This window comes from Diospyros lotus, chromosome 5 (genome assembly GCF_014633365.1).
Source record: "Diospyros lotus cultivar Yz01 chromosome 5, ASM1463336v1, whole genome shotgun sequence".
Taxonomy (NCBI): Eukaryota; Viridiplantae; Streptophyta; class Magnoliopsida; order Ericales; family Ebenaceae; genus Diospyros; species Diospyros lotus.
In genome coordinates, this window is record NC_068342.1 from 633032 (window position 1) to 651244 (window position 18213).

The 18213-nt window shown below is 36.5% G+C and overlaps 1 protein-coding gene and 1 non-coding gene across 3 annotated transcripts in view; one reads left to right on the plus strand and one right to left on the minus strand.

Moving 5' to 3' along the window:
- The first annotated feature begins 118 nt into the window (after positions 1–118).
- TRNAT-AGU (transfer RNA threonine (anticodon AGU)) lies at positions 119–192 on the plus strand. The gene has a single exon. It is a non-coding gene; the product is annotated as a tRNA-Thr (tRNA).
- An 897-nt stretch (positions 193–1089) lies between these two features.
- LOC127802389 (uncharacterized) overlaps positions 1090–18213 on the minus strand; it is a 28733-nt gene continuing 11609 nt past the window's right edge. The window contains exons 5-11 of one of the 2 annotated variants that reach the window (XM_052338162.1): positions 8154–8241; positions 7626–7810; positions 4917–5049; positions 4136–4272; positions 3149–3223; positions 1620–1733; positions 1090–1450 (exon numbers count right to left, since the gene is read on the minus strand). In XM_052338162.1, coding sequence (XP_052194122.1) covers positions 1319–1450; positions 1620–1733; positions 3149–3223; positions 4136–4272; positions 4917–5049; positions 7626–7810; positions 8154–8241 — 864 coding nt within the window. In that variant the 3' untranslated portion in view covers positions 1090–1318. Of the gene's footprint in view, positions 1451–1539; positions 1734–3148; positions 3224–4135; positions 4273–4916; positions 5050–7625; positions 7811–8153; positions 8242–18213 lie in introns of both variants that reach the window. The other variant, XM_052338163.1, reaches the window with a different exon arrangement.

The window sequence follows — 18213 nt, forward strand, 5'->3', positions numbered from 1 at the left end:
TAATAAATGGTAAAAATATTAGTATTATGGGTCAAGTGGTACAGTAAAAACTTGTGAATGGCACGGTTAGTGTTTTTAATATTTTCAATATATCCGAATAAAGCACAATGGTGGGAATGCTTTCGTAGCTCAGTTGGTTAGAGCACCCGTTTAGTAAGCGGGAGGTCTTGAGTTCGACTCTCAACGAAAGCACAACATTTTTGTTTCTACTTCTTTATATTATATATATATATATATATATATCTTATGCTTTTTCACTTTTAATATTATTGGGCTTTCCTTTTTAAGCTTGGTAAATAACGAAACTGCCTTTCATCATTCATTACATGCTGACGATTATTATTAAATAGTTCATGAAAAATAATTCTAACAAAGATTTAAATTTAAATTTTATTATCTTTATTTAAATGAATTCCTATATTTTAGAAGATATTTCAAAAGTCTTCGTGTGTATATATATATATACCACACTTGAGTTCAATAAAATTATGAGAAAGCATTCATGTTTAATCGAGTATTTTTACTTCCTATTTGACTACAGCTTTCCATCACTTTAATTTTGTTCAATAATAGTCTTTGAATTTTATGTGCCGCAAAAAGAAGGAATTTAATTAGGGTTTGCACAAGAAAACTAAGTCATTCAAATCACTTAAATTAAATTAATTCAAATTGCAGTTTTTTATTTGGCCAGTCACAAGGATTTGAGCCTTAAAAAATCATAAACTGATATATAAAACTAATTACTTATTTTTTAATTGAAGTTCAAAAACTTCTTTACAACCACTAACACAACGCCATATTTAGCCCAAAAAAAAAAGACTTTGAGAATGCTTTAATTTGAATTGTCTGAAATAAAATATGTTGAAGGCATTAACATATTCTTTAATTTTGAACCATTTTTTGTGATTTTTAGTATTTTATGAGATTGTTTTAATTTTATTAAGTGTGTATTAATTTTTAAATTTTAATAACTATATTCCTTATATTCCTTGCCGTCAGTAGTAAATCGTTCCCCAATGACACCACCAATTAAAAACGGTAGAATTCGAAATGAGGTCTCTCTGCAATCTAAGCCTTCGGAGATTCAGATAGTAAAAAGATATTCTTCCACCACCTAAAGGCTAAAGCCAAACAAACCCCATTCTAGAAGGAGCAAATACAATCAGATGACTTACTAATTCTGTCAGAAACCAAAATCTCTTTAGTCTTCCTGAATTGACACTATGTTTTTTATATATTATATGCACAGAATTCCTAAATGAATATATATATATATATATATATATATATATGGCAGCTGCCATTGCGGTCAAGGTCCTTAATTTGCATGGCATGGTTTGGTTTCAGATACCTTTCCAAGTAAGAAACAGTCGAATGAATCAGCCCCCGAATCAGACTTCTTGTTCTTAGCTTCCTTTTTGGTCTTCTTTGTGTTGTCCATGCGAGATACCTGCGCTCAAATTGTTAACTAAGTTAGAGAGACACCGACTACTTCGGAAGAGGTAAGTTCTACAACTTGTTTATTACATCGTTAATTACCATCTCATCTAAAAGTCTCATCTTGTCAATTTTATTATTTGCAATATTTTAGGGTCTCGAGTTTCTTTTGCTGCACTTACAATATGGGATTTCCACTCGATTTTGGCATTCCCCTCGGAGGCAGCAGGAGCAGACCGACGGACATGGCGGAATATGTGAATGAGGACAGCCGCGTCCAGAGCAGCATACTCTAGCTGCAAAATGATTAAACATCAATGTGAGCATTCGAATTTATGGAAACAATTCTAGATAGACACGAGTCCTATGACTTGATGAGTTGACAAGTTAAGTTAAAATCATATCAATCTGGAGAAAAAGTTACTAGGTACAAGGACGCTGTTGACAACATCAAGAGTGCAGGTGAATACTTAAAAAGATGCTCTTGCAAGAACTAACAGCCATGAGCCATCCTTCTGTCCAAACTTAGCCTACCAAACCATGACTGAACTCCGATGATCTTAACTTCAGTTACCCCATCACTGTACAGCAGAAACTTTTCTATCAAGAATTTGCGTGCAATTGCAAGCCCGCATGAATTGCGGGCAAAACTTGGACCGTCGTCTAAGCTGAACTGTTAATTAGCTAGGGAAGCTTAACAAGAAACGTGGAGTAAATGCACCAATTTGAGATGTTCCTGAGTTGTAAACATGACCAGCAAGTATGGTATCTAGTTAGGACTGGAGCGGGTACAGAAGGAATTGATGCAGGCACATAATATTAGGGCAATTCTTAACAAGAGTCCATACTACTGACAAAAATAGTACACCAACTCTTAATCCCACTAGGTGAAGTCTGCTACATGCCACTCCTAAAAGTTTCACACCAAGTTTTCCTTGAATAATTAATGGCTAAGATTCCAATAGTTCATTAAAATCCTATGCATGTCAATTTTCTGTTACGTAAGCCCACTTAGCTCAGAGGTTAGAGCATCGCATTTGTAATGCGTTGGTCGTAGGTTTGATTCCGATAGCCGGCTTTATTTATTTATTCAATTTTTTGCAAACCAACAAAGAAAAGAAAAGAAAAAATATCTCAAAATGTAACATGATAGATAGACATTTTTAGCATAAGCCAGAAATTAATGTAACTCCATTAATGTGGTTCTACTCCCATTTGTAGAAGTCTACAAACTAATAAGAAGCATGGTGGGCAGGATTTCTTCCAAATCATGTGTTACAAGAATTTCACAAAACATGGAAAGAGTTTATTTTAAATGTAATGACAATATTGATGATTGATAGAAAGACCAATGGATCAGTTTGATTTAATATTGAGGCAAAATTCTTTGTCGTCTCTAAGATATGATCTTAGAACTTTTTTTAAGGAATAACCATCATGTTTCATCCATTTTCATAACACTATAATAGCTTGAGATAGAAATGTTTCTGTACTCAATCCCAGAAACCATATAGACTATATACATCAGCAAGAGATCAGACATTACTAAAAGTGCGTAATAATGCAAACATAAGAAAAATATGCAACAGACTTGAAGTGGTTGCGGATCTTCCACCAATTGAAAGGTTTCTATAAAACTTTTGCTTTTATTTCCAAACCATTGAATAATATTTTGAGGAATATGAAAATGAAATGAACAGTAACAACATACTTGATTCTGACTTAAAGGTCGTTGCTCCCAGTTGCTGTTCCGTCTAGTCTTGTTCAAGGCAGCTCCCAATATTTTCTGGTTGATAAGTTCGCATGAAGAAAGGAAGCCAAAAGAAGTTACTCAATGACTTGGTAGTTGTTTGTGGAAGAGGTGAGACTCCCATTCATTAACAGGAAAAAAACTAGAAGAAATAATAAATGTGGAATAATCAAGAAGCTATTAGTTTAATAGTGTGTTTGGGAGAAGGGGATGGAATGGAAATGGGTGGAAGGGAGTTCTCCCCACCTGGGAGAGACAATAATGATGAAATGGAATGAAAATTGATGTAAAGCTTTATTTTTGTATATGGTGATAACATTAACCTTAATAATTTTATAAAAGTTCAAAATTTTTCCCTTGACTTAATAAAACTATTATATTTCTATTAAGCGGGCTTTAATTGTCATTTTTTGTTTAATATTTTTCTATCTCATCCATTTCTACAGCTCTCCCAGACAAGGAGAAAATATTGTACATAACTTTGCATGCCCTTATCTCTCAAACGAACAGAATATTTTCCATTCCATTCCATTATTGTCTCCAAAACTAAGACTCTGATCATTCAAAGGCATGACGTTGCCATGGAATAGTCTCCTATCCTATGTGCAAGGCAAGGAATAATTTTATAAAAGTTCAAAATTTTTCCCTTGACTTAATAAAACTATTATATTTCTATTAAGCGGGCTTTAATTGTCATTTTTTGTTTAATATTTTTCTATCTCATCCATTTCTACAGCTCTCCCAGACAAGGAGAAAATATTGTACATAACTTTGCATGCCCTTATCTCTCAAACGAACAGAATATTTTCCATTCCATTCCATTATTGTCTCCAAAACTAAGACTCTGATCATTCAAAGGCATGACGTTGCCATGGAATAGTCTCCTATCCTATGTGCAAGGCAAGGAATGGGACAAGTGAACAAGATTACAGTTGCTTCTTATGTTACCTTGGCAAGGCCAGAAAGACCACCCCGGGGTTCTTTAAATACATTTTGCACATCTAGCAGCATTTCATAATGCCTAAAACACTTGAGCTCTCCATAAGAAAAAGCCAGCTGCTTGACATCACATTGGAAATTGTAGCCTATCAAGAACAGAACCACCAGTTAATTTCTCTGTTTTTGCAGAATTAGTAGCTAAAAAATGTTGAGTAAACTAATGTTATAAAAGATAAAGTCAACTTTTTATCTAACAACTTAAGTTTTTAGATGAGACGATTGTTAACAATTCAACATGGTATTAAAGCAGACAAAAATCCTGAGTTCAAACCTCACCTAACCCAATAGTTAAATTGTTACACATGTTTGGACCAACTATGCGGTGAAGCCTGACCACACGTGAAGGGGCATATTGAGAATAAAAAAAAATAATATTATAAAAGATAAAGTTAACTCTCTATTTAACAACTCAATTTTTTAGATAAGATGATAGTTAACAATTCAATAAAAAGAACCCTAGATAGATATATGTTTCACTACCATAGTTACAGAACCATAAAACCAGTAAGAAATTTACCTCAATCATGCATTTATAGATCAGACACAATTAATTTTGGAACCCATGGCCTTTTTTTTTTTTTTAAGATTACCCAATTGATCTGTGTCCTAAAAGCACATGGAAGATATGGATTTCTTGTTATATATAACATATTTCCCGTCAAACATAGTTACATATATGATAAGAAAGAGTAAGTCTCTCCCTCAATAAAAAGATCAAGACTTTTCATACCAAGCTTTAATATGCCAGGAGAATGTAAGATGCGTGCAAGGCAGTTGTCTAGAATTTCAGGTACATCTTCAGACAACTTTATCAGGTCAAAGATGAAAACCATATTTTCAGAAGCAATTTGCATGATAGAAACCTGTGGCATGAAAAAGGGAACTTGTCAATGTAATGAGTACATGTGGGAAGAAAATACTAAGCAATGTTGTTAAGATATTATTACTTTTGATACCTATGATTTCACTGAAGAAGCACCAAAAAGGTGTGACCCCATATATATGATGTAGAGAAAGAAACCTCAATACCTGTACTCCACATTTCTTCAGGCATCACATCTAAGTTGTTAAGCAATATTATTTGAGAGTTCTGCTTCTGTCAAAATTGAGTATATTATCCACCACCCTAAGATCCAAATTGACCCTACATCACCATTATATGACCTCTAGAAGCTGTTCCAGAGAATCCTCCTTCTCAGTCACATTAGGAACATGAAACTAAAAAAGCAGCAGCAAAAGAAACCTCCCTAATTCAGACTGGGACAATGAGAAAGAGGACATCTCCCTAATTTTAGGCAAGGAGAAACCTCCTAAAACCCCCAATATTAATATAAAATTCACCAAAAGAAAAGTTGCCCTTGAAATTTCTCATTACACCTACCTCCCCCACCACAAGCCTCTGACCAACTCCCCAGTATATATAGTCCCATTTTCATCTTCTAAAGTCATACTAAATCAGCCTTCCGATTATTCCATGATGCTTCAATAATATCCATTTGCTTAGGGTCCTTGAAACCATTCAAGTTGGATCCTCATGGACAAATAATTAGCTCCATCACCTCAAACCTGTGACCTACCAGTCAAAAGAGAAACCTTACCATTGATACCAAGGTTAACGTAGTTTCGCAATTAGCAGAAATAAATTTAGGTCCAACAAGATAAATAGGACTTGCAGGCCAAGTGAAAATGTTTTTTTTTTGAAGTTTTCTTCTAACATTTAATCATTCTTGAAACTATTCTTTCAAATCAAACCTTATCTTAAGGAAAGACAGCTGCCAACCTTCAAAAATCTCAATCCTCTATATAATTAGCTGGTCTCGTTTTTGAATCTCAGAAGGCCTGATTGAAAGAAGTAACCTAAATTATATGACCACCTTCCACTGAAAACTTGATCTTAGTATGTAACATCCCACATCGAGTGATAGGAAGGACCGGAACAACTCATCCTGATAGGCCTACGCGAACTTCCCAGGGGGTCACCCATTCTTGAACTTCCCCAGCTTAAGCACGCTTAACCCGAGAGTTCTTTGCCTACATTCAACCCAAAAGGTATCCAGCTCGTGTTGTTTACTTCATTATTTATCCTCAATATATACTACTCTTCTTTGGACTCTTGGGGTATTACATTCTCCCCCCTTTAAGCACATGACGTGCTCGTCATGCGACTTTACTGGTCTTAGATCTTCTCCCTTTTGGAGGCTGCCATCCTAGAAGCCTACTAGAAGCCGGTCCTTGCACAGGCCCTCAAGCCCCGGTGCCACTCTCTGCCCTCACCGGACCGCCTTCACCAAGAGTCGGCTCTAATACCACTTGTAACATCCCGCATCGAGCGATAGGAAGGACCAAAACAACTTACCGTGATGGGCCTATGCGAACTTTCCAAGGGATCACCCATCCTTGAACTTCCCCAGCTCAAGCACGCTTAACCCGAGAGTTCTTTGCCTACATTCAGCCCAAAAGGTATCTAACTGGTGTTGTTTCTTTCCTACTTATCCTCGATATATACTGTCCTTCTCTGGACTCTTGGGATATTACCTAAATACATCTACAAGAAGTTTGTTCAAAGTTTCAATTCTTAATGTAAGCAACACTGATTCTCCTCCCCTCCTCCAAGGCAGGCCCAACCATTTTGTCACATTCAGTTTTGACACTCATGCACAATTATCTATCACCATACCAATTCATACCGGCACGCTAATGTCCCCAGGAATCAGACACCTCCAAAGACCCCTTCACAAAAACATTCTTGATCACCCCCTCCATCTGGCAAGTGCCACTAAAGAATCCAAGCAAGCTGGATGTCTGAAGCAAAAATCAATAAGAGCTCTCTTCCATGAAGTCCAGATGTAATTCAGCTTCAATGGAGAAAGGAATCAAAGTTGTTGTAATTCTCTAGTTGGTAGGTTGTTTTTCCAACTAATAATGGAAGACATAACACAAAGATGTCCACTTCCTATTTATCTATTAGCCAAACCATGGTGGTAAAGTTACTTGGTGTTAAAGATCCAAAGGGAGGAGTCAATATGATTTAGGTTCATATAATACAGTAAATATTTAGGTAAGTAAGAAGAAATCAGTTAAAATATTTAGGTCAATATGCAAAACTAAATGGTCACTTTTAGTTGGTCTAGTTGTTTAAACTAAACAAATCGGTTAACCTGAAAAACATATTGACTAAAGGAGCCTTGCAACTCAGAAAGCTAACAAATGATGAACCACCTTTCATTTGTTTGGATGTGGTATGGATTTTCTGATAGTTATGAACCCTCTTATCGTTTTTCTCTATAACCAACATATAACATTGAAGAGTCTTTTTAAGACAACAATAAAACAAGTAAATAAATAAGGTCAAGATTCCTCAATTACCAATCAAATTAGTAAATCAGGGGGAGGGAAAAATACTGCTTATAAGCCAGCAAAGGACCATTGAATAATTTACCTTGTTTGGTTTGCTTCCCTTTTCATAGTTAGGTTTCCATTCACAGTCAATTCCCACAACCTTGCATTCTTCAATATGGCATGTTGCATTATGTAAACCATTGACTTCATCAACCCAAATGATGCCTTCTAAAACCAATTCATTAAGCTGCAAATAGCGATCACGTAGAAGGCTCCTCCTGTGTTCTGTGCAATGTCAAAAAATAGTAAGCAATATGTGCTTTCATTTGTTAAGTTAATGATCAGATTCATAAAAGAACTTTGACATTAGAGATTGAACAAAATAATATAACTTCAGTGAGATGCAAATTATGACTCCACCTATGGATGGAGTAATTCAACACTTCTACCATTGAAGGTATTCTTCCATAGGGCTACATAAAGAAGGGTTACATTGGGTAGCTGGCAACCAGCATAAAAATTGTTGGATATCTCATAATAACTTGTAGACAAAATATTATTTCATAGGGACGTAACTATTAGTGACCCTTTGTGTTGGCCAAGTGCAGTGACAAATTAACTATAATACCTGTTTCATTTGCAAAACCCTTGAAAGAGTACCGATCACAAAGTTCATCAATCTTCTCTGAGTAGCCAGCTTCCATTGCCAAGTAAACCTTTTCCACATTTTTATGTAAAAAAACAAAGTACCACTGGTTATTAAATGGCTTCTTCAATGACAAAGAGCAATATAAATGGGATTCTCACAAGAAAGAGAGATATATATTTATTAGCAACAATTACAACTGTTATGGAAAATTCATCTGATCCTATCTTGAACAAATATCAGAGACCCCATTTTTGAATTGTAAGTCTATAAACCCAAAAAGGTTTGTTTGCAAGGTTTTGCCCCCTGTTTTTGGTGCTTGTCAATTGCAATAAATTTATAATATATACTTGGTCTGAATAATATTTAGGAATGCAGCAGAGCACTTGCATCCAGGTGATTTGAAGCTCAAACTAAGTGCAGCAGGGGGGCAAAAGGAGCGCAATAGTCCTGGTTTACATTTACATTTATAAGCTTTATGAATTATTACTAGTCATGGTCACAGACAGCCATTTTAGAATTTGGTATTGATCTGAATGAGGAGAAAGTAAAAATTTACTCAAAAGCTGACAGTTGACAGACATTGTGCACACAGACAAGAAAATTTCAAAATAAAATTTGTTAAAGAGTTAAAGAATGTGCAGACACACAAATATATATTGAGAACAAATTTATCCCACAGATGCAGGAGACAGAGCAAAAGATGGAGATGGAAAGCAGATGAAAGCTCTCCTATTATGACTCAAAAAAAGAAACTGGACGTTAACAAAAGTTTTAATTCTATGGCAATGTTAATGATACAAAATATCAAAACAAACAAACAAAACACATGCATACAAGGTTCTGCTGTAGCAGGCTCTCCCATGTGGAATCAGCATGTGTTTGGTCTCTAGTACTAGAAACAAATAAATGAACCACATCTACCAATTGAACTAATAGTAAAAAATTTGAGTCCCAAGAACACAGTGCAACCAACACAAAACCAAATAAGCACAATCGCCTCCTAGCCGATAATGGCTTAATGAGTTTCCATACACAAATGGATAAAAAAGACAAATAAACTTAAAGTTTCATATATCTTGAGTTTCACTGGCCCCCAAGTTTCAAGTACCAATCACCAAGGTTGATCTTCAGCAAAAATTCTTGGAGAGAATCTTCTTATAGGGACTAAGAACTTAAATATGAAAATGGAACTTGAAAGTGCACCTCATGATGAAGCCCACTCCCCAAGAGATCATTCAAAACTGCACATTCACAATGAAATATGCCATATAGATTATCACTTTGTAGCCAAAAATACCAAGACCAAGGCATAAAGACCTATGTTGTGTTTTCCTCGAGATAAATGATAGGAGATCAGTGCAAGCTTTGAAGATTTATCGGCTGGATTTATTTTAGACAGTTAGAGTTTTATTTCTTAAAGTGTAATTGTTGTATCTTTGGGGGTCTAACTGTAATATCTCATATTTGATTAGTTATATGGGGGTTCCGCCTCTTCTATAAATAAGAGGGTAAGGTGGCAGTCAAGAGATATCCAATATCCTTTCAAGCTCTAGGTTGCTATTGTGAGTACATGTTGTTCTAGAGAAAGTGAGGCTTGTGTATGAGTTCTTGGGCTTTCTTGGAGTGAATGAGGGATTGTACTTGAGCGATAGGATTGTATGAGAGCTTGGGTTTTGTACTAATCAATTTCTACTGAATAAAGGCTGCTCGATGGAGGGTGTTGGACTGGTAGATGTAGAGCCAATTCAATTGGCTTGAACCAAGATAAAAGGCTGTGTCTCATGTGGTTTGTGTGTTTCATTTCTTGTTCTATTTTATGCTTTTAAATTCTGTTCCTTATTATCTGATGTGTTGGCCAGTGAGTTGTGAGTGATTGTGAGGGGTGTTTAATCGGTTTCTTGAGAGAATTAAAGGCTGCCAGTGCTCCCAATTTATAACAACTTGGTATCAGAGCCAGTCTTTAGGATCAAGAAATCCTAAGATTTTCATTGTTCGAAGTTTCTTTCATAGAAATAGTGTCAAGAATGTCTGCCACTAGGTATGATATTGAGAAATTCGATGGCCAGAATGATTTTGGCCTTTGGAAAATGAAAATGAGAGCTTTACTAGGGAACTTAGGATTGCAAGAAGCTTTAGACGATGAATCAAAAATGTCTAAGTCATTCTTGGATGAACAGAAAAAGGAGAATGTCAAGAAAGCTTATAATACCTTGATATTGAGTCTGGGGGATAAGGTGTTGCGAGAGGTATCAAAAATGAAAACTGCAGCAAAAATTTGGCTCAAGTTAGAAAGCCTTTACATGACCAAGACTCTATCAAGTTGTTGTATTTAAAGGCTAAGTTCTTTACCTTTAAAATGAATGAAGGTCAAAAGCTTCAAGACCATATTAACAATTTTAATAAGTTGTGCCTAGATCTGGAAAATATAGAGGTCAAATATGATGATGAGGACAATGCATTAGTCTTGTTGCACTCCCTACCAAAATCATATGAGACTTTTGTAGACATATTAAAACATGGCAGGGACACCCTAACCCCAGATGATGTAATAGGGGGCATTAAATTCAAAAGAATTGCAGCATAGGGTAGATGGGAAGAGCTCAGTTGGGGATGTTTTAACAGTGAGGTCTAGATCCGATAAAAAGGACTCTAAGCAAAAGGGAAGATCTAGGTCTAAATCCAAGAATGGTAGGAGAACTATAAAATGTTATAACTACCATGAGGAAGGGCATATTAAGAGAAATTGTCCTAAGAAAAAGAAGGATTTCCTAGATAAACCTAAGACTGAAAATTCCTCATCTATTTGTGAATATGATTATGATACTGCCGATGCACTTGTAATATCTGAAAATACAAATAAATCTATATGGGTATTAGATTCCGGGAGCTCTTTCCACATGTCACCCCATAAGCAATGGTTCTTGAATTTTAAAGGAATAGGAGGTAAGGTGTTGTTAGGAAATAATTATGGATGTAGGATTAAAGGCATAGGAGACATAAAGATCAAACTGCATGATGGGTTCATCAAAACATTAAATTCTGTAAGATATGTTCCTGAATTGAGAAGAAACCTAATTCCCCTTGGAGAGTTAGATAGAAATGGCTACTCCTATAGAGGAGATGGTGGAGTCCTAAGGGTATCTAGAGGCTCTCTAATAACTATGAGAGCAGTCCTAAATAATGGCATTTATGTGCTGCAAGCCTCCACAGTATGTGGAGAAGTTTCGGTCACTGAATTAAAAGCCTATGATAAGACAAAGCTTTGGCATTATAGAATAGCTCACATTAGCGAGCAAGGCCTTAGGGAACCATCTAAGCAAGGGATATTAGGTGAAGGAAAACTTACAAATTTAGATAAATGTAAGTCATGCATATTTGGGAAATCTACTAAGGTAAAATTCTCCAAAACTGCCATACATTCATCTAAAGCACCTTTAGACTATATTCATTCTGATTTGTGGGGTCCTGCCCAAACATTGACTCATGGTGGAGCTAGATATTTTCTATCAATTATAGATGACTTTTCTAGGATGGTTTGGGTGAATGTTCTTAAGTCAAAAGACCACACTTTTGAAGCCTTTAAAGGATGGAAAACCATAATAGAAAACCAAAAAGGTAGCAAAATTAAAATCATTAGAACTGATAATGGCTTGGAATTTTGTAACAAAGAATTCTCTCATCTATGTAAAGAAAATGGGATCCTAAGACATTTGACAGCCCCTGGAAATCCAAAGCAAAATGGGCTTGCTGAAAGGATGAATAGGACCTTGCTAGAAAGGGTTAGATGCATGATTTTTCATGCTAAATTATCCAAAACTTTTTGGGGAGAAGTTGTAAACATAGCAACTTATATAATAAGCCTATCCCCTTCAGCTGCTATAGGTTTTAAGACCCCATATGAAATGTGGACAGGACAGAAGCCTAGTTTAGATCACTTAAAGAGTGTTTGGATGCTTGGCGTATGTCCATGTTAAGCAAGGGAAACTTGAACCAAGGGCTAGAAGATGTATATTTATAGGGTATCCTTCTGGTGTAAAAGGGTATAAATTGTGGAGTCTAGAATCAGGAATTCCTAAGACAATAATATCTAGGGATGTAACATTTGATGAAAACTCCACTATAAAAAACATAAACTTAGATATATCTAAGGGAAATGAAGAGAAAACTAAAGCTGTGGAAGTTGAACAGCATTCAGAATCTTCAGAAAATGTCTCAGATAACCCTATGGACTTAAATCTAGAAGAAGAGATGTCTGAAAATTTAACAAACAGTCCTATAGGTCAGGATTCAGATTATAGTAGAGAGAGTGAAGAGCCATCTAGCATAGAAAGTGTGCAAGACCATGAGAGGTATAATGTTGCAAGAGATAGGCAAAGAAGAACTGTAAGGCCTCCAGTTAGGTATGGGTATTTGGATTTGGTTTCCTATGCACTTTCAAGTGCAATGGAAGAAGCTGGTGATGAGCCTCTCACTTTTGAAGAGGCTATGCACTCAAAAGACTCCAAGAAACGGCGAGCTGCCATGAAATCTGAGATGGAGTCCCTTATGAAAAATGAGATTTGGACTTTAGTAGATAAGCCCTTAGGGAAAAGGGTGGTGGGTTGTAAGTGGTTGTTCAAGATTAAGGAAGGTGCTGGAAAAGAAGATAAGCCTAGGTATAAGGCTAGACTTGTGGCTAGGGGCTTTACTCAAGTACTCGGTATAGATTTTAATGAAGTATTCTCACCGTTTGTAAGACATACTTCAATTAGGATCTTGTTAGCCATAACAGCACACTTAGACTTAATGCTTGATCAAATGGATGTCACAACAGCCTTTCTACATGGAGAGTTGGAAGAAAATATTCTTATGGAGCAGCCAAAGGGATTTGAGGTTAGAGGGAATAGAGAGCAAGTATGTTTGCTTAGGAAGTCTCTCTATGGATTAAAGCAATCCCCTAGGCAATGGTATAAGAAATTTGACTCTTTTATGATTGTCCAAGGATTTAAAAGGAGTGCATATGATAGCTGTGTATATTTCAAACATATGCCTGATGAGGTATCAATATATCTTCTCCTATATGTAGATGATATGCTGATTGCAAGCCAATCAGTCATAGAAATCCAAAATTTAAAGCTGAGATTAAGGTCAGCCTTTGAAATGAAAGAATTAGGAGAAGCTAGAAAGATATTAGGCATAGAAATTAAGAGAAATAGACAGCAAATACATCTTAGTTTATCCCAAAAGACATACCTTAGTAAGCTGGTTAGAAAGTTTAATATGCTGGATGCAAAAGAGGTTTCTATCCCTTTCGCACAGCACTTTAAACTCTCTCATGAGCAGTCTCCAAACAACAAAACAAACATGAGAGAAATGAGTAAGATTCCTTACTCAAATGCTGTGGGCAGTCTAATGTACAGCATGGTCTGTACAAGGCCTGATTTGGCACACTCTATGAGTGTATCTAGTAGATTTATGGCCAATCCAGGGAAGGCTCATTGGGATGCTGTAAAATGGACAATGAGATATGTAAAAGGAACATTAGATATGGCTTTGGTTTATGGTGGAGCAAAGCTAGGAGAAGAACCTTGCATTTTAGGATTTTTGGATGCTGATTATGTAGCCGATCTAGATAGGAGGAGATCCTCAACCGGATATGTTTTTCAGCTATGGAATTCTATCATAAGCTGGAAGACCAACCTACAGCCGGTGGTGGCTTTATCCACCACTGAGGCAAAATACATTGTTGTCACTGAAGCAATAAAGGAAGGTCTTTGGTTAAAAAGGATTGTGGGTGAACTCCTAGGAGGAAATGTTAAGGTTGAGTTAAGGTGTGATAGCCAAAATGCAATCCACTTGGCTAAGAATCAGTCCCATCATGAAAGAACCAAACATATTGATGTTAGGTATCATTTTATTAGGGAGATCCTTGAGAAGGAAGAGGTAAACCTAGTTAAAGTTGCAGGAGAAAATAATGCGGCTAATAGGTTTACAAAACCAGTTCCTTTGTCCAAATTATAGCATTGTTTGAATATTCTTAATGTTTGTTTATGTTGGTGATCAGGTGCATGTCATGCTAAAGCTAGGAAGGAGTGGTCAAGGCTTTGATGATTGAAGAATGAAATGGATTTTTACTCAAGACAATGGTGGAGATTTGTTAGAATGTTGTCTCGAGAAATCTCGAATATTTGCAGTTAGGATGCATCGGAATTTGGGGTTATAGATAGGCAGTTTTTTCCAGCTTGTAATTAGAATTAAGTTTAGGGGTAAAACCGGAAATGTTTATACCGGTTATAAGCTCCTAGTAGTTAACACCCTATTTTTCTATAAATAGGACAGGGGTCTAGGCTTAGGCGATGCATATTTCATTCTCACGAGAAAGTAGAAAAAGGAAAGGCTGTGTGAAAAAATGGTCTTTGTAATCTTGAAGTCTTGTCATCGTGAGGGTGAGGGATTGTACTGTGATCATTCTGAATCAAAGGAGGCTGCTCTCGGGAGGCTTTAGAGGCTGGATGTAGGGTTGTCCTAAGGGACAATCTGAACCAGGATAACTGCTTGTGTTCTTCTATGGTGTGGTTTAATTTTCTGTCATTTACATTCTGTTTCTTTACTTCTGATTTCATCTTCATTGTCGTTCAAAATCTGTGTGCGCGCGCTTGGTGAGGCACTGTAATCCGACCAAGAAATCTAATTCTAAGTGCTCCTAAGCTAACAACCTAGATGAACACCAAACCTGGAAGCTAAGTTGCAACCCTCGCAATGTAAGAGTAGATGGTCAAGTAATTCACGGTGAACCATTTGTAACACCACAGGTCAGCACCTGAAAGTGCTAGTTAAAGTACCTATTGGGTTCATGGGACTAGCAGGACTTCTCCAATTAATCATCAAGGTGGGATTGGGTTGTGATGTACTCCCCTTTCCCTTTTAATTCATGGTGTCCTCACCAAGCCAAAAATCTCATATTTCAATCTGGCCCAGGTCATTCTCAAACTCCTAGCCTACGCCCAGCCCACTCACCCAAAAGTGCTAGCTAAAGGTGAATTATTGGGTTCATGGGACCAAATATTATACCCAAGACTTCCCTAATAAACTATGGTGTAGAAATGGGTCATGATACAATTAAACTTTGTTTTAATTGACATCGAGTCATATGTAATACCTGTACCATTGGTGGTAAAAATAAAAATAAAAAGCATACAGAAACAATTCAAAAAAGAAAGAAAGAAAATAAATCATGAAAAGAACTGAGGCAGGTGCTTTCTAATCCTAATATTTAAGTTCTGATATCTGGTAAAGAGGTAAAGGCCTCAGCATTAAAAATGAGCAAATCCAAGGCAAAGGTAAATAGCAAAGAACTCAGAGGTTTGTTTATATTTCTCCAAAAAGTTGAAATACAAAGACATCAGTTCCAAAAGAAGATACAATACTTAAGAGGCAGAAGGGGAAAGATAGAGAAGATAGTTTTTTCACAGCCATAATGCTACAATGTACCATTACGAAGAACTACTGTGAATTTAACAAATCTTATTATGCATCCAACCACTCACATGTTTTTTGTTGTTTCCATCACAAATTCAATACCCGGTGATGGGAGAAACTATAAGAAACACAACACAGGAGCAAAAATATGTAAGCAAAACTTAATGAAATATACTCATGCATGAATAGAAGAGAAGAAAGAGGGTGACAACAGGAACAAAATTTAGAAAGATTATAAACTCCTAGGAACAAAATTTATTATCTACCTTGTATTTTCTATCATCATGGAGCTAACTTTTAATCTGCCATTTTCAATAAAATAACCAACTACAATGAGTAATATGTGTCATGTTTTAAAAACTCTGCTTTTGGCTCTACATCTAATTCTATTTTGGTTACTATTCTTCCCATAGTTATTATAATCACATTACCAAAAACAAAAGGAATGTAAGAATAATTGAAAACAAGAAAAAGTAGATGTCAGCAGCTAGGGTTTCCCTATGTAACAGGAAACAACAGCAAGAGTATTGTTTCTGTATTGGGAAAGATGGAAGCTGATATGGATGAATGATTCAATCATTGATTGGTGATTGATTAATTGATGATTGATTGATTGGTGATTGATTATATATGTTTCCTAGATTGATTGACGGTATATATTGTTTCCTAAAAGTAAAATTGTATCTTCCAGATTAGTTTATGTTTCCTATCTTGGTTGTATCCTAAATTGTATAGATCCAAGGATTCTTTCCCAAAGTTAGTTGTTTCCTAATCTTGTAAAGAAGCTTGTATAAATCAAGCTTTTCTTGTGAATAAAAAAGTGTGACAGTAAGGTTATTTTTTCCAAAATTTAACATGGTATCAGAGCCCTAGGGATTGTTTATGTTCTACAATTCTCTGGGATCTACGAAGCCTATTCTTACCAGTCTTCCCACCTTTCGTTTGTCATCCAAACCTTGGTCAAGAGAAGTCTTCTGTCCAAGAACCTACATCTGATACAGCCAATTCCTACCATACCTCAGAAGTTCCAATTGCTAGAACTCAAAATGGGGCCTTGGGAGGAGAATTGCAGAGTCTCCAGGTAGCCTATCGTTTGAACAGCAAAAACTACCTAAAGTGGTCACAACTGATCCAAACCTTTTTTAAAGGGAAGGGGAAGCTTGGCCACTTGTTAGGAACGGGCCCAAAAGAAGGTGATCTAGCGTTCGCAGCATGGGACGAGGAAGATTCCTTGGTAAAGTCCTGGCTTTGTTATTCCATAGTTCCAGAGATCAGTGACACTGTCATGTATTTTACCACAACTAAGGATATTTGGCAGGCCAAAATCTTGACCTATTCCAAGGTTAAATATGCAGCCCAAATCTATGAAATACAGGCAAGGGTGGCAGCAACCAAACAAGGCTCGAAGACCATCACGGAGTATGCAAATATGTTGCAAACTCTATGGCAGGAGCTAGATCACTACCAGTGTTTAAAGATGAAATGTAGTGAGGATGCTACACTCCATAAGAGATTTGTTGAAAATGAGCGGATATATGACTTCTTAGCCGGCCTCAACAGTGAATTTGATGCGGTCAGAGTGCAAATTCTTGGCAAGGAGGATTTACCTTCCTTGAATGAGGTAATCTCCTTAATAAGGGAAGAAGAAGAGAGAAGGGGTGTGATGCTAGAAGCTATCTCCGGTGAGAGTTTTGCCCTAGTATCTTTAAAAACTCATAATCAAAACAAAGGCCCTAGGGATGAAAAGAAACCAGTGGATAGCAATTCTTCATGGTGTACCTTTTGTAAAAAACCTAGGCACACCATAGAGAAATGCTGGAAGCTCCATGGAAAGCCATCCAAAGGGGGACCAGCAAGGACTCAAGTGCATATAGCAGCAGCCAACAGTCAGCAACAATTGGAATCGAGAGGATTGGAACATGGGGGAGAGTCTCTTGAACTCAACAAGGTAGAAATTGAAAGACTAAAAAATTTTCTGGGATCTCTAGACAAAAAGGTAGAGAAAGGTAGCTCTCTTGCTCTCACAGGTATTTCTTCCTCTACTTTTTCCCTACATGCTTTAGAAACTTTATGCCAACATTGTTGGATCCTAGACTCAGGTGCTTTAAACCACATGACATCCCATCCACAATTGTTTACTTCCTATAATCCTTGTCCTAGCTCTAGAAAAATTACAATGGCAGATAGCTCACTCGTTAGCATTGCTAGTCAAGGAGATATTCTTCTCAATGATCACCTAACCCTCAAGAATGTCCTTCATGTCCCCAAATTATTTGCTAATCTTATATATGTTTAAAACTTATTGAGGATACTAATTGCAATGTATCTTTTTATTCCAATATCTGTGAGATACAGGAACAAGGCAAGAAGAGGATGATTGGGCTTGTTAGGGTTAGAGAGGGGCTTTATTACCTCGAGGAATCAGTAGGGCCGAACAAGAAGGAGTCTCTTCCTCTTATGTCATGCCTAGCTCAATCCAATGAGGATAAGATGTGATTACAACATTATAGAATGGGTCATCCCTCCTTTCTCACTCTCAAATTAATGTTTTCTAATTTAGCTAAAGGTTTGGATTTTAGTC